The 22,774-nt window shown below is 42.1% G+C and overlaps 1 protein-coding gene across 3 annotated transcripts in view; it reads left to right on the top strand.

Annotated features, from left to right (window-relative positions):
• LOC117231575 overlaps positions 1–22,774 on the top strand; it is a 58,549-nt gene that overhangs the window by 8,428 nt on the left and 27,347 nt on the right. For all 3 annotated transcript variants that reach the window (XR_004492995.1, XM_033490136.1, XM_033490137.1), the window contains exon 3: positions 15,425–15,885. Coding sequence is in view for 2 of the 3 variants with exons in the window: in XM_033490136.1 (XP_033346027.1) it covers positions 15,425–15,885 (461 nt within the window). In the remaining variant the exon portion in view is untranslated. The remainder of the gene's footprint in view (positions 1–15,424; positions 15,886–22,774) is intronic.

The raw sequence follows: 22,774 nt of genomic DNA, 5'->3' as shown, positions 1-22,774 counted from the left end.
AAACATTCGTGCAAATGGGCACCTTTGAATTAGACCAGTAAGAGGGGCACTAATGACGATACGATGACCCCAAGCTGTGGAAACAAAGACCGAGATGTAAGAATGGAAGAACATACATCGTTTAAGACGTCGGTAATTACAGACTCTGTTCTATCTCGTGGGACAGCCGCGGCAGATGTGGATAATGATAGCCTAAATGTGCCGATGTGTCCCACTTCACAGAAGACGCATTCAGCTTTCTAGGATTTTGTCCTCTTCGATCAAAATTTCGATCGAATAATCGGTATAATCGCATCACGAATAGAATAATAAGAAGAACGATTCGCAACTCAAAAAAATTTAGTTTATTAAATGCATCAAGCAATACAGACAATTTTCAGAATTATAATACCAATTTGCTGGGTTGAATTCTTGGAATAAATTATTAACTTCATAAAATTTTTAATCTAGAAGCCTCATCTACATGCAGATTTATCAAACCGTTTCGTATCTCACGATGTTTCGTCGCTACTCCCAACCAATTTCTTTCCTTAAGGGTATAGATTCGTCGTTCGACGTGAACGAGACACGCTCTGCGTTCTTTCAGGTCTTTAATTACTAAAGAATTTTACGAGCCGCAGCGTCCATCTCTGTCACATGTTTGTCCAAGCCCACCTGAAGTTCCAGCTAATTGCTTATCTGCTAATTTGTAACTTTACCTATTAAGTAATATCATAGATCAGTCTTGCAATAGCTTCTTGTATGCTATATCTTCCACTCTTTAATAAATGCCGATGCAATGTCATTTTCTCCACATTTATATTCTATGTTGAAAATTGTTTAATTCCAAAGTTCAAATGGTTTCGTTTCTTTTTCCAATGTCTGACATTTCACGCTTTCTCTACTCTTGCGCCACGGGTACTGGAATTGAAACGACTAATCAAATCTGCAAGTGGCGCAAGTTTAAAGTTTTTCCTCGCTAATAGATTACATTGTGGACGTGTCGATGGTAGTTCTGTGCGAGAATAGAGGAGGTTTAATGTTTACCCTCGTCTTGTTCGCGGATTGGATAATTGTATCAAACTTGATCTGATGGGAACAACGTAATTCGAGGTTGTTGAGTGTAATCTTGACACCATACACTAATCATGACAAAACAATAGATACTATGCTTCGGTGTAATAATTATGTTATCGATTCGACAATTGCGCACGCGGGAACTTTTTATTCCTCGGCACACTTTATTCAATCGTGAAACATTCTACTTCAACACGGTAGTACAACTCATTCGCGCCTGGCGATATGTCCAAAGTAATCATAAGTATCAGGAACTAAATTCAAATTTTTCGCAAAACCTAATTTAGAGATACAACTATAATATAACAATTCAATCCTTTCTTCTTTCTAAAACAGACCTTCGATGTGGAAGATTTACCGCGTCATAGATTATTCCTATGGACCATTTCTCCAAGCAACTATCGTATCTAGATACCAAGGTGTAAAACTTAACACGTTAGAACGAACAAGGATGCTCGAGGCAGTTAGGTCAACGCGATGCTCGAACCGTGAGTGTCTCAGAGGTCCATTTTCGAGGTCACAGCCGGCTGTCTTTTTCGCGGTGGATCATGGATGGAGAGCGGATCGCATAAGCCAGCTACACGAGCCAGGACCGCGTAATAACACGGCAGCACGAAACAAACCGACGAATTAGGTACTATCGGGTTCTGCGAAAGCGGTCGACAGACGGACGTAGCAGAACGGACGGATGGACAGACAGCTAGCGCAAGGGCCCAGCGTGGCTAAGAACGAGGAACTGTTGAGGGGGGCATTCGGGGATGGGGAACGAAGGGAAGTCTCGAAAGGGCCTGGCCTCGTGCAATTACGGGGCCCCGGCAACCCCGGCATTATCCCCAATTATCCGTGTGCGTTTTGAGGTTAGGTTTTCGGGGCCCCTCCGGGCCAAGAGGCGCGCGAGAGCCACCGCGGGGCATCGCGACCCAAACGTCCATGTAAACCCCTAAAGAAACAGGAGACAAAGAGTAGTAGGGGGCGAACTCGATGGAATGAGACTTTCGGTGTGTATATACGAACCGATCTATTATATGGCGTCTGGCGTCAGACACAAATCGATCCGGCACGTTTCGGTTTTCTGGGTTGTATGCTTTCTCGCGAACTGCACGACCGCAAGGCATGCGACCAATTCGCCGTGAAGGGTTGATGCATGGTTATTTCCGTGACCGCAGATCGGATACCACCGATGCAATCACGGTGGAAGGAAGTTGAGTGGTAATGAGAGTCAAGAGAAAACCGTTAGAGACGAATTTTCATCATAGAAAGGACGAATTCGTTCTTTTTATTGTATAATTTGGATATTTTTGTTTGGCGATAAATTGGTGAAAAGAATACACCTTCCGTGTATTAAATACTTGTAATTACGATCGTAGGTGTTAGATTAAGTGAACAGTGTTCAGTGAACTTTCGCGATTAGAGTGTAAGACACACCGTCTCGGTCTTGTGTGTAATTAGAAATACCCTTCGCGGTACGTGATACCTAGCATTAACCGTTCCATCGAAGAGAAAGCGAAACCAAATAATATATTCATAACTGCCCAACCGAAACGGTCTAACCACGGTATAGTTTACCCTAGACTGACAAGAACACCTTGGTTTCGTTCGAAGGGCGTAGTTCTTCGCGGTATCTGCTAACCTTTCACTGATCGTTGTTACGATCTAAAGCACTTGGATAGTAGAAAGGGCGAGGGACGATAGAACGATGAAAATAGGGCAGTTTCGAGGACTCGGGCGGACCTCGTGTCGGTTGGCGTGCTGGAAAAGATTTACAGTCTCCGCACCGGAAAGGGTACCGAGAGGGCGGTTGATGGAAGAATGGTTTCCGGCGATAGCTTCTAGCTTTAGAAACTACACCTACACCCAGGTCGATACGCGTGCCAGCTTGAAATAGCAGTGATAACTAGCTGACGCAAATTTTAGTTCAAATTTGAACACTGTACAGATATTTTATCAATTTAGATTAGTAAATAAAAACGAAGATCTTCGAAACTTTACAAATAGATAATTCGTAGAATTTACTTTTTTGTCATAAAGAATAGATGGTAGTTTTCTTTGATTTCAGTTTTCTCCCTTTTTGTCCTTTGAATCATGTGTTAGGTACCATTAGTACGTTTCTCGCATATGCATAATAATTCGTCATTGCATTCTGAAGTTACACCTTTCGAATACAATTTTCATAATGATATGCGAAATGTCTGTGGTATTCACAGTCTGTTGCGTGGCTCCACCTGGCGTACAGAATGAAATAAGGTACCAGCTGACCAATCCACCTAATATTATATGCTTTCCACCTTATATTCTTTCTTCTCAAAGTGAATATTTTCTTTCAGAAGCGTTGAATTACGTTCTTTTACCGCAATTGCACTTGACTTTGATATCTCACGTTCGTGTCTTCCCCCCACCCCCTATCTTCTGCTTCTTGTTAAAAACAAAAGAATCGTTCTACCATGTTACTTGCTAAAAGACAAATTTCTCTTAGCAAGAAAATCACTACCTGCTCTTCTTTAGTTTCCATACTCGGCTGAGACCTAGTCTACGTTAGAAAATCATCACCATAGACAGCTTACATTTATGAATGAGGCAACGACATGCAAATTTTTCCATTACGCTTTAAAACGGAACTTCATGCCTCTAATTGAGGAAAGTACTGAGTTAGTTTGAACGTGGTTGATTTCTCACGCAAATTTCCGCATGTAGGAGTCGCGAGGCCGCGCGCATTTCTATGCAATGCATCTCGACTGGTTTCCCGAGCGCGTAAGGTCTCGAAATATCACGTTGCCCGGCTCTATAGTTCGGTGCCTATCAATCACTTGGCGCATGGTCCGGCAATAAGACTTCTCGAAGGAGGGAGCTATTATCCTGCCAGACTCTGGTGATGCACGACCTCCAAGCCGACGCTGGACCTTAAGCTGCCGCTGAACGATCGTCCGCCGCACGAAAATTCCGCGACTGCATACAAACCAGCAGAAATAAAATGGTGATCAGCCGAAGAAAATTCGTTCCTGTCACCCAGAAGCTCGCTCTATGCGCGAAGATTTACCTTCAGCGATTTAAAAATGTCCTCGTTGATTTATTTTATTAAGTTCTGCCGTTTAACGCGGTAGGGAAATAGAAAGCAAACGATCGAATACGGTCGCCGAAATGTAAAATATCAAAGAAGTACAAAGGCACGAGTATGAAAACGTAATAGCGTGTATAAATCATTGATCGATGAAAAAGTAGCATAGCCTCGACGAGGGGGAGAGAGAATTATGACGCCAGGAAGCTGTACGTCCGTGTTTTATCTCGGACAGAATGGTATAATGAAAAATCGGGCAGTACACGTAAGTTAAGGCCTACTCGAGAAAGAAAGATCGAGCTCGTTCGCCTCTTGAATATTCATTAATCGTGCCTTGGCCATAAGTATACTGACAGGGTTGAAGGATCGAGCAGGAAGAGAGATTTTCTATTAGGGAATGATTGTATGGAATAGCAATCGTTAAGGTGGACATGATTCTTCGTGTTTTGTATCATAAAAAACTATAAAAAAGAAAATTTGACGCTTCGATAAAATATAATACCGCGTGAACATAATGAAGGATATCCTGTGTTTCCTTTGTGAAATCTCTTAGAAATTCACGCCGTATGTCTTCTTCAATGAGACTAATGAAATTATCGCAAGTGTTAGAGGAGATTAACCCCGGAACGAAGTTAGATCGCGTGATTCGTGAATTCCCTGCGGTTGAGCTGAGACTTCGTTCCTTTCTCATTCGTGACAACAGAGCTGCTGCGATGCACGTGTACTCCGTGATACAGAAAAATTATCCAGGCAACGTCTGTTCGCGTTATGCGCTAAAGTATCCCCACGTAATACGCACGCTACTGTCTACATACATTCAACTTTTCCTCCCTTGTGGGTTCGTACACGTCTGGGTAACACGCGATCTCAAAGGATGAGAACAGATACTACTTTTACGATTTCAAGTTGAGATTTCATCGAAAACTTACTTTGTAGAAGTACATAAACATATGGAAATCGATATTTATCAAAGAATTATTCAGTATCTAATCGAATATGAAAAAATAGGTGACACAAAATCTTCGTATGTGGTACAGGCTGTGCGTTCTCTGAACGTGTTACAGCGGATTTGAGATGGGTGTAATCGCTTACGAAATGACATGCAAATGCAATGGGCATCCAAGGCGAGTCTGGTTTTTCAGGGCGTTACCCTCGGAAATTCTGGTCGGTTGGTTGGTCGATGGTGAACGTTGAGGGCGGCGCATCTGTCGGCGGAAGATTTATATCCCGAGGCCGAAGTTCCTCCACGGAGTTACCCGTTGCGATGTTACCTGACATTAGGCACGCCAACACGAAATACTTTCGGGTATCGTTCAGCCCCTTTACTATATCAATAATTGAAGTACCGAGTTATTAACTAATTGGAACCACTTCGTAGACAAATTAAACGTAAAACGCTTGTCCAAATATAATTACCGTAACGGTTACTCACCTTTTTTCTTATAAAATTAAAATTTAGACCTTTTTCATGTTACCAAATACTTTTCAGAAATGTATCTTTAATTGTGCCTGTATTCACTCTTGTCTGTATATCATATTTATATACTTTTATCGATGAAGGACGAAGTAAGGAATTATAAGGGATGATACTAACGACGCACGAAGGGATGAAATTCATCTATGAAGGCTTGATAGAATAGCATCGCTGATAATCAACCACTTTTATGACCATGATGCCGAGGTTACCGAGTCCAGGCTCAAAATGGAGGACCTCTCCGACACGGCGAGAAAACGATGCGCTGCGGCGCGATTATACTCGGCTGTGAGGGCCGTCCGGTCTATCAAAACCCGCTCGGCTATACATCAATGCCATCTATACGTATAATTTCGATGTCGACTGCCACTCGTTTTATTTGCCGCGTGCAAAAGCGAAGGCGTACGCAGTATGATTTGAGGTTAGGTTGACCGGCATTGATGATGCGCGTACTTTTAGCAATTCCATTCGATTGTATCTCGTTTGTCGGTTTCGACGGCGCAACATTTAGGTTTACGAAAATCTTGCTGCTAGCGAGTCTCGATGGAAAATACACGTTTCGAAAGGTTGAATATAATCTTTATCCTTTGTGTACTTAACCAACGAACGATGATGCGCTTACTTGCCTAGCACAAAGTCATCGTGCGTATGATGAAAATGCGCAACGCGTATCAAATCGGCGTATCTTTCTCTCGTTAGGCGGCGGCCAATATTGGTACACGATAAATCGTTAGTTAACGTAGCGAGACGCTAAAGAAGATGCACGGTAATATTGGCAGTTAAATGACACGGTATTATCCGAAGGTAATAAATGTCACAATGCAGTGTAATGACTCTGTAATTTTGGTCACTTAACCGACGTTATACCATCAGTTATAGACATGCGAGCGCCACGTTGTCGATCTTCATTTACTCGTGTGGTAACAGGTTGGCCAGATAACGCGCGATATTTATTGCATTTTCCACTTAGATACGAGGTGTTGCTTGATGTATCTTACTCGTCGTCGGACATTTTCGTAATCCATCATGCGCAACAGAATACGCGGACGCGTTTCATGAGTACATTCGTGGTCGGGCAGGGGGCAGGGGCTACGGAATCGCTCTTTTATTGCATGCCTTCGTATTTCTTTCTCAGCCTGCTTTCTCAAGCTGACACTTAGGAATTAACAGATCGCTCGGTGGCAATTAAACCCCCCAAAGTCTAACTCTCTACTCGCTGGTTCCCATGGTTGCACTATGCGCCTCGGCTCTTTGGACGGCGAAAAAAAGACCGCGCCGAAATGAAGGAAACATGGGGATTCGAAGAGGTTAAGGAGGGAAGGGAGGGTTGGGAGGGGAGGAAGACAGACATCATCGACAACCCTGGTGAACGGGGTACGTGAAGTTCCTCTGGTTGCGCCGGGGTCGTGAGAGCAGCGAGAAAAAAGGCCCAAGAGAAAAGAAAAAGCAGGCCAGAAAAGATACTGCTCCGTTGTGGAGGGCAATATTTACGAGAAGGGTTGGGTTCTGCGAGTTCCAACCATGGGACGTAATTGCACCGGCAGACTACTCTGATTTATTGGGTTATTACAGATCCTGCGTAAGAAAAGTTCGACCCGCGTGGTGTATGGATTTCTTCAACCGTTTCGCTATCTTTGTAGTTATTCAAGATGGCGTGGGAGTATAGAACAAGAGAAACAGATTATTTTATATGGTATCGTATGAGATAATTTTTATCTTTCTCAAGTTATAGTTAGAATACAAAAATAAAAATAGTAGGTTGTATGAGAAATGTTAAGAGTTGGCGTTAGGTTGGTTTTAGTCCGTTATCATTGATCGCGTGCTTGTTTTCAAACGCTGATTGTTTCGGGTTGTGGACGAGAAATGACGGTCGATATTTTCCGTAATACATTTATACAATGCGATTTTGCGTTTGAGCGACAGACTGCGGTTGGTAAAGTTCTGTTTCAGAACTGTAGAACTCTATCGATTAAAAAGAACACAGGAAAGATATGATAAGGTCCATTTTTTTTAGTTTCTAACATTATGTTACTTGGTAGTTAAAAAATGTTTTGATATGAAATAATTATAAAAGGGAAAACTTGATAAATTCGAAGATATAAGTCTTCTAGAAATAAATATAAAATTCACGTTGTTTCGTAAAAAACCAGTAATCTTATTTTGGTTATGTCAGTAATTTAATTAATTTTAGTGTGCACGAACAATACCATTAATATTTGCGAAATGTTTAAGAAAGTAATAAAAACACATATTCAGCCCCAAAATCAAATGAAAAGTTAACGATATATTGAATTTTGTAGTTGCTTTTCTATAAAACACAGGAAATGTATCTTGTCATGTGTTTCATCTACAGCCATTAATTTCATTACACCTATGATAGCATTTTATCTAAAACTTTGATTGTTTCGAAAAAGCCAGTTAGTGCGGATTAGAAGACAAGTTAATAATACAAAAAAATAACATCAGGCTTTCAAAAATCTATGTAGAAAGTTTGAAGCCCTAAAATTTCATTCAAGTCCATTCTAAATCGAATTCCTTTTTTGTTTTGACGTTAGGCGATAAATCTCGAAACTAGTGGGCCTTGGGGTACCAAAAAGATATGAAAAAAAAATCAGGATACGAAAACGAGAGATGCATTTTGCCAATAGATTTACGAGCCTATCCATCCTCGTAGCACGCACTTGCTGCACATATTCTCGAGAAAAGCTCGCCCTTGTGTGTGTGTGTGTGTGCATTGTACATATATAAATATATCTAGGATTCCAGAAGAACGGTTCATTATTATAAGCCAGGAGGCGTAATTGTTTCCAAGGAACCGTCATGGCGAAGACCTTGCCTGGGAACGTCGAAGTGTTGGCAACCTTCTACAGGACGTTCCATCGATAGCGCCGCTAGTCACGACCATTCTATGTCTACCGATTCTAATACTCCTTTCTATGCGGTGGTACCGCGAACTTTCAGATTTCCACCGACGGTTCTGTCGGCGTGCTATGGTATACAAAGATGGTGTATGAATAAACTTGCGGATACGTGTACCGTAGCGAGCGTGTGTCGGTGTAGATCGAGATTAGATAAATTACAATTCGCCGCTGGCTTGATAGTCTACGGTAAAATATAGAATAGAAAATTAGAAGTAACATTTTTTCCTTTTCGTGCGCGCATGAAAATCGCGTGCACGCGCGCCTACGGTCACTCAGTTTCATAAGATCACCGTTAGAACTTGTCTGATATTCTTCCTTCTGTTTCAGGTGTTCGTCATTCGTGAGCTCATGACGCGTTCTTGATGGCGTTCTTCAAGATCTGACGACGAACCAAGAGGAAATGATATCCGTATTAAATCGATGTTTTTGAATTTATCTAATAATAAACGAGTATGTCTCTGCCTTTTTCTCGTACTTACGATGTTTATCATTATCGACTGGAAGATTTTTCCGAGGTTGTCTTTTCCGGTTCTTCTAGTTACATATTCGAACAACGGAAAAGGCACAGAAAATGTGATGAATATTGGACAAAAAATTTGGCCGCGAACGCTGAATAACGGCAATCTAGTTTAATCTTGACACGCCCATTACACACTGCACCGCGAACCTATTACATCATGATCGCACTAGATAGGGAGTCTATCTATAACGAACCCTGATTCTGTGCCTACCTGTGATACGTATAAGGTACAATTAAAATTCGAAAAAATTCCTGGAAACCAGTTTCAGCCTGGTTGAAATATTTCGCTACGGGGTGGCCACCCAGCAATGTCGATTCAGGATGATCACGTTTAATTACCGATTTCTAGTTATTCATCCAAATTTTCTATTCGTCGGTGATCGATGATTTATTTGGTTTCCCAACGGATAGAATTAATCGATCGTGTGCGAATAGCGCGTAAGATATATGAGAGACACATACTCACCGACCATATGATCACGACGATTGTCAGGCTCGTGATAGTAAAGTAAACAAATTACTTGATATAGGCTGATATCCATGGAAGCGAGTACATATATGTATAAATTATTATTCAATTATTATTATTATTATTCAATTTTGCAATCAACATGAACTGACCATATTCTTACATGGATGTTTACGATTTAACTTGCTGAACGTCAATTTGTGCCTGGAAGGGTGAATTTTATTTTGTAAGTACCACGCATTTTACAATGTATATAGGTGTATGGCGTGAAACAATATGATCGCACGCGAGTGCTGAGTGCTCGTGACTGATGTCTTCATGTACCAACTCCATTGTTGCGTCCATAGTCATTGTAATTTTCGCTTCACGCCAGAAAAATCAATAATCGATAGCTTGGTAATAACGCCGTTGTGTTTCCCGGAATGGAATATTGCTCGTTCGGCTGCATTTGCAGTCGGAGAATATATTTTCCCATTTTCACATCGTAAACAGGTCTCGTTGGCAAATCGTCAGTTGAGACCACATATATAGTGGCTTGATTCCATATTGCTTCTTGGAAACCAATTTTCTCCTACGAACGCAACGTGTTACATTACGCGTGGAAATAATTTATCGATTGCTTTCGTATTTTACACTGTCGCGAATTTGAGGAACGACGGCCATACCGAACCGCGAGACACGGGGGGCATGGCCACCATTTTGAAAGATGGTGCATCCTGCAAGCCGTGCAACCTACACCCACGCAAAGGTAAGGCCGTTGAGAAAACTCAGACTACTACAACCACCCACGTTTGATTCCCATTGGCCGAGCCGTCCTCACCCATAAGATACCACACCACCCACGGCCTACGGACCCCGTGCAGGTCACTGCCAGTTCTCTACAGGGTGTCCCTAATATACAAACTTCAAATACTGTTGATGATTGATGATGAAATGATTGCCGAAATGCATCATACCCGAAGAAAGTTATCGAGAAAGTCTACGTCACAAAATGCGATCAAAAATATCCGTCAAAAAATAAAACTTGAAATTCAAGGAATTTGGCAAATTTGACGAGTACCGATTGAATTCGGCCGAATCAGTTGCCGATATGAAAATTCTAGTTGGTGAAATTTTTTTCAATACACGTGCTAGACGCACACTTAGCGAGAAGGAATAGGAAGAGAAGATCGAGAAGCCCTCGACACGACTTTGCCGGCGCTCGGATTACAGTGGGTTAGACCAGCGCTAGATTATCTCAGTGACGGTAAGTATAGGTTAGATCGGCAACTCTAGCCCATCTTGCGGCCATACCAGGAGCATTGCTTCCCCGAACACGTAAGTCCCGCACTCTCGGGGCACGTCGAGCCACGCGATAATTCATGGAACTTTATGCGCACCTCGTGTAATGCCAGTTCCTGTTTTTTTTGGCCGTCATGACGCGGCATAGTGAGCCACGGTGCTGCACGAGCCTTAAAGAATCGCATGGGTGGTACTTTTCAAGGTGAACTGCCGTTGAAAATCCGTGAGCATAAAAGACGGCTGGCCGAGTAAGTCGCTTCACGAAGCTACCATAATATAATGGAATAAATACAAGAAAATGAACGAACAAGTTCTTCATTTTATATATATTTTTATATGTTGTTTACATATGAGATCGTATTATCTACGTTTTTATTTTAATTACGCGCGCTAATGACTGTGGTTAATTTAGTATGAATATCAGGGTGAAATATCATCCGGTCTATACATTCTATATCGCTATATAGCTGTTAGAGCGCTATGAAATTGCATCACCTTTGATCGAGAGATTAAACGATTTTACTAGTTGCCAGATAAAATCGGCCAAGCTACTTTATATATACATTGTTACAGCATGATTTTGTATGTTTTAAGATTGTCAGCCGCTCGCGGAGAGATGGAATCTGTAGCGGCGCCTCGCATTAAAGACTACAATTTTTCCATTCCGGGGCCACTAAATTTTACTACAATTAACGCTGGCAGCAAATTGCTACTGCCGATCGCGGAGATAACCTAATTACTACATAATATCAGGTAGAGTTGTTGTTACGATGTACCGGTGTGGTAGGAGGGGAAATTTAAGTACAGCCGAGGCTTTAGCACCAGCGCGACGGTGGGATAATTTTTCCTCTGATTATGGGCACGTGCAATATTTCCATTAGTTGTCAATTTAGTTGTCGGCACCTGATGGACGTACGTTGGATATATGTACCTGCAACCGTTCCGGGAATAATTAACAATAAATTATCCACGGAAGCTATCATTACGGTAGCTAATCGTGACAAATTGACCGTTATATTATTAAACAGCTTACAAACGCTAATTGCGTGACTCGTGTGAATCGTTTGAACGAGAGCAAGTGGCTGATTGTAAGTGAATAATGGACACTCAGGCCGATCGTTTCGAATCATAGATCGAGTCGAGTAATTGACTTTCTTTCGATAATTCGATCCTAGGGTAAATAGCACTTAGGCCGTGATAAAATTTAATATTATAACCTTGTCCGATGAAATTCGAAGTGCGTCGAGGATCTACCGTTACTTCGTGGTCATTGGGTTCATTAACTATGTACATACATACATACATATAAGATAGAATCTCGCTTAATTAGGTGATGAACTACCAGACAGATTGCGAAGAAGCTTATATCTTATATAGCGTCTCTTCGAAAACTTCTTTTCAATTAGATTTTCTTGTAAGACATTGTTATGGAAGAAATTTTTTTCGTGCTTTATCAAAAGTCATAAAGTACTAAGGTGCTTAAGAAATTGCTGGAACAAGGTTGTTGAAAATAGTCTGAAGCACGACGTGGCCAATAATTTTCCCACCATTGGTAGCGAAGCGTTTCAGAGGGAGTCTTTCAGAGGACGCCACGATGCACGTCTAAAACGCAAAGTTAATCAACATGCTGACAGATGGCAGAGGCAGTATCGCAAATTGTGGGTAAGCCTTTACCAAGTATCGAAAAATATTAGCAAATATTTTGACGTGTTGAATACTCGATTAACTAATGATAGAAGAGCAAACGAGCAGCCATTTCGTGCATCGATAATTTAACAAGAAAATACTGTAATATCGAATAAATATACATACATATAGAAAATCACCACTTGATGGATGTCGATTACATTAAAAAGAGTAAGAAAATGAAAAACAATAATGTCTTCTATTTAGCAAATGAACGGTTCTTTTACACTTCTACCGTTATTACTTATCGTGCCGCTGTTATAGCAGAGTAACTGAAAAATTAACTCGTGTAATTTAGAGCGGCGTTTAAGTTGATCGCCACGCTCTTAACGGATCCATTACGTTATCCTTGTTAAACCAACACGTACAGAGCGAAAACGCTTGTTCGCCGGCGCAACATGCAATCTTGAATTTAGAATTTCGATAACGCCACGCAATAAAACCTGTTTTTCCCGCATCGAACTCATCGATGCAATATATATTGAGAAGCATTAGTCCGGTTCCCAAGATGGTTCGTTGAACAACCTATACCTATGTAGGAATTCACGAGGTTCATCGACGAGACACAGCAAATGAATTTTATGTTTTGAAGCGATTTCAATTTCTCTTCTTTCCTCTCTTGACACCAACGTTGCGAACGATTCCTCGTAATACGGGTCCCCGATCAAAGTGTAGAGCTGTTCACGATCTCGCACAATCGCATATCCAAGGGAGTCGAAAGTGCGAAGCGTTTACACCGGTATTTGAACTTCGCTGATGACGGTAATCACGCTCGCTCGACGCTTCAATTGCACGTTTCGTCGGGTTTCTGCGCCTCGGTTACTTTACGATCGGGAGTAACCCAGCGTGGTGGTCAGGATCGTGTCCTCTTCGTCAATCTCTATCCACAAGACCTTCTCCAACATCCTTTTACTCATTTTTCAGCTTCGCTTCTTTGACTATCCTTTCTCCACGTTTCGGTAAATTAACGATAGGCGCACGTTCCTGTCTAGTCGAGTAAATTTCTGTATTTTTTCATCAATGTTTACTATAAGACTGATTAATTGCCGATGGAATTTACCTTTGTTTGCATTTTTTTTATCCAATTTCTAGTTAATCGACTGAGTTATACTTAGCAAATGTAAATTTAATTGTAATAAATTTGTTTGATGTTTACGATACATGAGTGAAATTATAATTGCAAATTAATATAAAATGATTGGTTTCAATAATGATAGGAATTAAGTAATTTAACAAGGCGCCATATAATATTTGTATATAGTACATAATATGAAATTATGTACTCCGCGGAGAACGAACGTTTTTGTAAGATAGCAAAACGATAAGACGGTGTTAATTATAAATAAAAGAGTATGGCAGTTTGATGAGTTTATCCTGTCATTAATCGTTACCAGGGTAGAAAATGCGACGCTTCTGGTGGGATTGCGGTGCTCTTAGTGTGCCACGGAAATTCTAGGATTCTCAACAACCATGCGGCCACGGTTGGCATTATTTGAAGTGTTTCTATACGCGGATGAGTTATTACCGTAAATTACTATTGTTACGACTTCCCTGGGCGCGCGTTACCGTAATCTTTTTGACACGTAGCGCGACACACGGTGCCTTTCAATTCGCCTGAAATTCAAATTAGCCGTGCTTCAATGTATTATCCCATGGCGGTCTCTCGCGAGCGCGCGAGCGCGGACTTCCTGATACCCGCTGACAACTGTAGAAATCACGCTGTCAAAATATTTTTCAGGCCGACCGCTTTTTCCAACCGCGTGTTCAATATTCACTGATGTGACAGCGATGGCCGCGGGATTGCGCATAATTTCACCGCGCGACGATTTTCGACTCGTTACAGAATCATCGCTAAGAGCCAACGAGGACGCGATGGCTAAAAATACCAAGAATATTTCGTTCGGATTCATTGTGTTTCGGCTGAATGCCTTCTCCTTCCTGGATGTGTCTCGGCTCGTGAGTCGTGAGACTTCGCTCGATCTTCTGGTCTAAGAGGAAACAAGAAGAAGAGAAGAAGAAGAAAAAGAAAAGGAAGAGGAAGGAAAAAAAGGAAACGTTCCATGGAGACGGTGGCGCGGAGACGCGGCGACACGGTCGTTCCACGGTGTTCGGAAGGATGCTGCGACATTATCCTTTCCATGTAGCGAACGCATCGACGACGAATGCACGAGGAACGCGCTTGTATCGAAAGGCTACACGTACGTGTATAAGTATACAGACACGAGTAGCATACAAGCGGAGATCGCACGCACGCGGCCAACAGAGCGCACCGGTTCGACCGGAATCGAAGCTCCGTCGAAGCCCAGCCAGTCTCCGCGGCTCGATCTCTCACGAGAGAGCCGTGAGCGCGTGCATGAACGCACGCACACGCAAGCAGGAACACGCGCGGAAAGTCGAAGCCAAAGCCCAGCAGTCGGTGGACGCTTTGATGTGGCCGCCGCCGCCGCTACCTTCGCCACCCTGAATACCTTTATATCTCGCTCTGCTGGCTCTCTCTCTTTCTTTCGCATTGTCCTGCCGCATAGTCTCGTCCCTCTTTCGCTTTCTCTGCTACTTTGTAGCTGCACCACGCTCTCGACTTCGTTCCGCAATTCATCTCGGTGTCCTCGCGGACTGAACTTCACCCCCTGTCGAGACAACCGAGTGTGACGATGCTCTAGCCTGCCTTGTGACACGATCAATTCCTCCCTTTCGTTTTTTCCATCGCCGAGGAAATCCAGATTCGTGGATTTCTAGGAAAAAGAAATGTGCAATGCAGGAGTGATAATTTCCTAGTAATCGTTAATCCTTATGTTCTAGTAAAATATCGAAAGCTTTCGATTTTAATATTCCCTTCGCAAATTAATCTCCGCTTGAATCTTTCATCCTAATCTATATGGCAAAGGATTAAAATTCTTTACTGTCTAAAAGTACAACAAGGTTGAGACTTTAGAAAAAATGACCTGGATTTCATTCATTGTTACAGAGGATGTCCCCAATTTCTGGATGGAGATATAGTTTGGACGGGAGAGAAAACGGTTACACAGTACGTATCGACACGTCGATCAAAGGAGCACGAAAGAGTGACGGAAAGCAAAATCCTCGGCGATGCCCGACGTGGCCGGAATGTGGGATGTAGAAAAAGTGGTGACGTCCCTTTCCCCCGCTTTGGCGGTACCGATAGCAACAGCACGAGGATATCGCGGAGCTTGCGTTCCTGCGGGATCAGGAAAGAGGACGACTCTTGGCCAGCACCTGTAGCACGTAACCGTGTGTCCATCTGTCCACCCGTACCATCGGTGGGAAGGCAAGGCCTGACTTCTTGCAGCGCAATCAATCGAGCCGCCGCCGTTGCCAGTTTCTATTCCTCTTTTCGTTCCCATCTTCTCTTCAACTTCATCTTTTCCGCTCACCACCTTCGATATCCTTCTGCTATCTGCTATCTAGGTGAATTTAGAACCTCTTGGAACATAATCTGACTTCAAGTACCCAGGAATTTTGATTGCGTTGCAATTCTACTCTTGCCTTGACATTTTTTCTTTTCCTTCGGAGAAGTACGGTACTAGGGATTCGAAATACCAGGAATGTGACGTACTCGCGATTTGAGATACTAATTTTCTATAGGTTCATGAAGCCTGTCGATATTCTTGAATTTTGGTTTTTTCGCTTATTGCCATACCACTGTACCAACTGACACTAAATAGTTTATCTATGATTATCAGTTTGTAAATTTCTGGTTAAATAGAAAGATTGTGATCAGTTACAGCTGTAAACAAATTCTGATCATAAGGAGTCAAGGATTGAAATTGTACTAGAAATTTGACACAGGTGCTACGAATGCAAAATAGTAGAAATGTAAAATTACGATATCAAAAGCCGAAGGCATTAGGATTCTTTAAATTAACTTATCTTAGATTTCATACTTCGATAAGTGTGACGATTGCAAATACGACAGTCGCAACTCGCAAAGACGTAATTTCATTATGGGAAAGACACGGTCCAGCTAAAGGCGTAGTCGAATCGCGGAGCTCGTTGTTCAAGTTTTTAGCTCAAAACAGGTACCGGTGTTTTGCGGTGCGCGTAAAAGAGAGCCTCGTGCGTGCCACGTATGAAGAGAGTTACGCAAGGCTTCTTAATTTCTTTTCCTCGCAGTGAACCAGCGAAAGAACCATGGCCTTGATGATTCTACCGAATCAACGTTGAGATCTTCTCCGTTACATCATACCTTTGATCTTCCATATTCAACATTTTTTACGCCCTCAGAGGAAGCATAACGTGACAACGATGACAATAAGAGGCTGGGAACTGTGGCTCGCAGGACCAGAAATTCGCAACGGGCCAGAAATTCAAACAGGTCAAAATCTGCATACCTATCGACCGTTCCTTGGATCCTAGTTTCTATTTCTCTCGATATAGAAAACAATAGAACTAGAAGGCGACCAACGAAGACAAGACAAACGATGGGTGACAGGATCGAGAGTCACGCTTTCGACTTTTCCTATTTTAGTAACCGAATTATCGTAGCTTTTTTCTGACATGGTTCAGTGTCGAAGTCAAACTAAGATGTATATATTTTCGGCTTTTCTTCTTTATTTCAGACGCGGTATTTTTTTCAGAAGAAAAAGAAGAAGAAAAGATTCGACCATGAAGATCGTTCGTTATCTGGAAGATAACGCGACTCGTTGTTCGCAGAATAATTAAGCTGAATGTTTGAATCGTAGAGCCGAATAATAATGACGATGCTCCACGCGGCGGTACTCACAGTACCGGCACAATATAATTAACAGTAGCCGTGTACACATACGGAGCAACAATTGCCGGCTGCTCTTTGAAAGAGAGACCACCCCCGGAGGCGATAATTTATTATTTTTATAGGGAGCTATTCATCAATGGCTGCGGTCTCTGCCACGGTTCCTATGCCGTCGTCAGGTCATCCACAGTAGATGAAAGAGAGGGAACAGGTGCCCAGATTTGACGAGGAGAAGCTTAATTGTCTTCTTCCGTAGAAAAAACTATCTCTCGGTATCTTGTTATTTATGATGAGAAAGAAGAGTGTAGTAATTAAATGTTAACTTGGATCGTGTAATAGTTTAGAGGAAGATTCCTTCATATAGCATTTCGTGGAAAAAATCAGTTTAATTTTCCAGTTAGATCTTCTATAAGTCTAATATTCTCTTTGATTCTTCAAAAATAAAAGAGGAAAGAGACGAAATTAGTTCATTCATTTTTAGCGACTCCTCTAGAGAATACATCGTCTAAACACTTCATTTTTAGCTTCTAAACGATCATAATATAAATCTTTGATTTTTAAGTGTTAAGATAGGTCGTGTAATACTTTAAAGAGATACACACTTCTTTATGAAGCACATTTTACGGAAAAGAATCTTGCGAATCTTTTAGTTCGCTATTTAAGAAACTTAATATTCTTTCTGTTTTTTAAAAAATGAAGGGAGAAGGAGGAAATCCATTTTCGAAGACGCGAACAGGTTTCCTCTAAACAGTTTTCGTTTATTTACATTGACAACATTAATATTTGACTATCCAATTAACCGTTTCTAATCTTGTCTTAGAAATGACAAAATGTGACCTGCGTCTCTTTGGTTTTGAGTATCTCGTTTAATCGACGCTACATTTTTCAAATCTAGATGGCCCTAGACATTTGTGCAACTCTGTAGACGAAACGATCGGCTGCCAGGCACGATTCTAATTTCCATCCACTGTATTTTCATGGATGTTCACAGCGGTCAGATCGCTTTGCTCTATTTGCATTTAAACGGCTCGCTATGGTTGACAAATGAGGCCGATATTATCGGACAATCGATTGCCAGGCTGAAGGAATCGCTTTGCTCGCGCCCGCCAAGCCGGCAAATCTCTTAACTTCGCGAGCCCCGATTCAGGAAAGGGCCGGGAAGAGGAGAACAATCGGGCCTGCGACATGCCTCTACAAGCGGATTCCGTGTTCTCCGTGTCTGCTTGTTCTCTCTCCGTGTTCCTCATCCTCCTTCTTCGTCTCGTCCCCTATCCTTTTCCCCTTTTGTTCACTGTCTGTTTTTGTGTGACTCATTTCGTCCGAGACACCCGTGAATTTGCTGGTTCTATGGGAACCAACAAAACCAATAAAATGTATGCTTTCGCTATAGATCTAGCGAAGTTTACTGCTTCAAACCATTGAATAATAAAAAAAAAGTTATTTTTTTCTAATAGCGTCTTCATTTTTCTATTTTCTTTTTTTTTCTTTTTTTTAGATGTGACATGTGAAAGAGTTCGAAATTATATATTATACTTTGTATTCTCTCTGTTGCGGACAGTATTGCTATAATATTTTGTGAATTGATTTGGAATTTTTAAAGTTTTGGTGAATAATAAGTGAAAGTAGATGACGACGAGGATGTATTAAATAGCTATGAAGTTATTTTTGGTCAAGGCCACGAGGTTCCTGAACCCCTTGGGAATCGAATCGAATAATGTTTGGACAGCGTACTATGTCGCAGAGGAAACTCCGCACGGGCAATTACAATATTTCCTACGTTGTGAAAGAGGATGGGCTTGGCTGACACTCTGACAGCCCGTAGTCAAATGTTCCACGCTCCCTTGCGTTCTCCTCTACGCCGCCATTGTATCTGCATACGCACATGCCTGCTTCCCTAACAGTAACTTCTCGTTTTCGTCTCGTCTGGTACACGTGTCGCTGCTAAACTACCTTTCGCTCGTTTCACGCGCTGTGAATTTGATTTTACCTCGGAATCACTCATTCGATCGTTCCTTCCTTTGTTTTCATTTTATTTGTGAAAATCATCAGTTCCCTTCCTTGCTCGCCCATAAATTATAACGATATTTATTTGACTCTATCGCAAGATTATTTATTGTAATTTCCTATCCCTTGTTTTCCCTTTTCTCAATTAAATTATAGAACGATTTGATTGTTCTACCTACGTCATCCATAAAATTCAACTGTACTTCGAAATATTTCCATTATTAATCGAAATAATCAACTTTCAGATAATTGTTTCCAATATCTTATCATTCGTCCTCATTTTTAAAATCAAAATTATCTACCAGAACAATGGACCGATTTAATCATTCTCCCTCCATCGAATTCAGGACCATAAATTAATCTGCGCCTTAAAACAGTCCTTTTGTTTCCACGTTATTGACTAAAATGATGAACCCCGACAATGGGTTAGTTTAATTATTCTTCCTGGGCGATAGAACGCAGTCGCTATAAATGGTATACCGGTAAATTCACGGTCAACGAAAAGAAAGAGAGACAGAATGCCAGATCAAAGGAGAGGGTCTCACAGGTGGACGCATTGCGCAAACGAAAATCTCATTATCGCGAGACAAAGGTAGGACGATTAATCATCATCATCGGCGTATCTCTGCGGGCAGCGCGTCTGGCTCGCGGCGGAAGCGCGGGATGATAGACTCGAGGAGTCGAAACAGGAGGAGACGAAGAAAAGAGAGCAAGATGAGGAACGAGCGTCACCGTTGCGGTGCCTCGTGAAAGGTCCATGCGGAACTAAGTCGTCGTCCTTTTGTTCTCGCGTCGCTGGACCATCGTAGCCACCTACCAGACTTGTTTCTCCTTTTCCTCTTTTTTTTTTCTATCTACCTCTAAAAGACCATCCTCCCTATTTTCTCTTCTTCTTCCTTCTTTTTTCTCTTCTCTTCCTCTCGAAGCAACGATACCGCGACAGGGGGCTCGATTCTTTCACGATTCGTCGCAGTTCATTTGCGTATAGATCTCTCTGTTGGACGATTCCAAAGGAAAGAAGTCGAAGCTCGGTGCCTTAGTCTCATTCCATGGCCGTCGGCAGAACGCGTTAAATTAGTAATTGTGTTTATTACCAAGGCAGGGGTAGCCGTTTTCGATCGCTGCCACCTCGTGTCGCGTTCCTTTCGAAGTTAATCCGTGCCTCTGCAATTGCTTTTTCGCCTCGAGAAAGAAACGATTTCGTGTGTGGCGTTCGAAGGTATTGCGTTCCCTTCCGCCGTTTAAAAAGATGGAAAAATGTCAGTGTAATAGCAGCTTTTGTCCTCTTTCCTTTCGCTGTTCGTGTACAATAGTATACGCGATGGATTTTAAGAGCGAGACCACCCTTCTTGCGCTCGTGTTTCGAAATCGACAAACGAGTCGGTTATATTCTCTATTTAGGTGTGACAGCATGTAGGAATTTGCATAGAGAACTATCTATATCCGCCATGAAATTTCTATGAAACGATTTATCTTTCACTTAGTAACGTATGTATGTTTTACGATATACCATTTGCGATTCATTACAATTAGAGACCTGATTGATGAAGTCGCATTCGAAACTGTATGTAGCATTCAATCTTCTCCGATAGGCAGCGCCTTCTCGAAGTACACGTAAATTGAGATGTAGGAGAACTTGTACGTTCGAAAGATCCTGTCGCTAGAAGGATTCTAGGAAAAATTCTAGCAACGAGAGAAAAACTAAATTTCTCAGAAAAGTAACAGTGTGCGAGGATAGACTACAAGAAGAAAGAATGCAAAGATATCGGAAAAGAGAATGCAGTGATAAAAAGCAATCCAAATGCGTTAAACAAGGAAGCAAAGAATTACACTAATAGAAAGGAGCAGCATAGGAACACTAGAAGTGGAATTTAACGACAAAAAGAACAGCGACAACCTTCAACACTAATAGAAAAGCCCCAGAGTATCGGAAGAAATGACACTATTAGAACAAGAAAAAGATTCTACAACTAAAAATACAACAGACTGTAACTAGACAACAATCCAGGATGTAGCGTTCTACGTACAGGATAATAAAATGTCGTTCCGCCCAAGAACTCCTAATAAAGGAGCATTAATGACGTTTAATTACAACAATAATATTTTTTCCATGAACACGGTAGCCAGAGAAGCCTTGGAAAAACTGGACGACGCGACGGGCGAATTACGCTTCGCTCGGATTCGACCCGGCAGTTTCTCCTTTACCTGGAGTATCGTAACGCGAATCCGCGACACGATGGAGGATCGGAAAAAGGAACAAAGGATAGGAGAACGTAAAGTCTGTCGTTTGACTGGCTGGGTCGAACCGATCGAGCGCCTCGTAATTATTGGGTTACCTGAATGAGAGACGGTCGGTGTCGACAATGAAAAATTCTGGAAGGATTAATTTCCAGCCTCGCGGCACCACGATAGATAGGATCCTCGGCTTCACGTTTTCCCCTTCAGAGGGAACATGGCTCTGCAACGCGCGGAAGTCCCATCGAAATTCCGGTGTGCACGTGGAGCCCATCAATCTTATTTATGCATATTAGAAATTACGCGTATATGTAAGTACACGGCACGGTACACGATACCACCGGCGAAAAACGAAGAATTAACAACGTTGTCGGGCATCAATCTCTGCCTCTGTTCCTGTTCAATGTCGCCGACCGGTTTTTAGGCGAGGCAACAATGTTATTAAACGCTATTAGAATAGGTCGTTTAAAAAAAGATCACTCCCGATCGTTGATTTTATGTACGATATTAAAAATATCGAGAGCACCGAAGGAATACTGGTTTTAACTCGGACGTACGACTGTTCGTTCTTTCACTCGTACGAGAGATCTAATGTTAATCTGGAATGGCGACGAATGTCACCGGAGGTGGTCCACGATGATAAATGCGAGGCCTTAGGCGGACCTCACCAGTGAAATGGTAGGTAGGTAGCCGGGTAGCCGACAACACGCAGCAGGGGTCTCTTCTCACCTCTGTCCGGTGGCAGTGCAGTGAAAGAAGGAACACGCTTCCGTTTCAACGAATCCGAAGTCAATCTGCTGCTTCGATCATTCCAGAACCAATCTGTTTTACGCTGTGTTCATAAACAAAACAGTCGTGATTCTAGAAAGATTCCTGACAAATCTATCGATTTCTGTATGAATGTAAGTACGTATTTACATAATTCTTCGCTTGATACCTCTTCAAACAAGCGAAAAAGAGAGGAAAATAAATTGTCGTGCACGTTACAAAGAAGGTAATCAACATTCTTTACGTTTGCTTTTATACTCTCGGAAAGATAATTGGTAGCACGTACATTCGAGTGGAGCCGGGAAGGAGGAAGAGGAGATTTAATATCGAATCCAGCGAACAAAGAGGCAGACAAAGGGCGAGCATCTCGACGCGGAGAAAGGAAAACACTTCATTCGCTTCTGTGAAATTATAGAAGGCGGAGAACGGCGTTTGCAAACGTCGAGATGCAAAAGAGGCGGCGACCGTCAGCAACCGGGTTCAGAGGTTAAAAATGCGACCTTACTCGACAAGAGGGAACCTTCATCGTCGTGCTGCGACAGAAAGCGTCGCTTTTACAAACGCGATCTAAAGAGACGA

The sequence above is a fragment of the Bombus vosnesenskii genome, unplaced genomic scaffold (assembly GCF_011952255.1).
Source record: "Bombus vosnesenskii isolate JDL3184/JDL3185 unplaced genomic scaffold, Bvos_JDL3184-5_v1.1 scf7180000013273, whole genome shotgun sequence".
In the NCBI taxonomy this organism is placed as follows: Eukaryota; Metazoa; Arthropoda; class Insecta; order Hymenoptera; family Apidae; genus Bombus; species Bombus vosnesenskii.
This window is presented reverse-complemented; position numbering and strand designations above follow the sequence as displayed.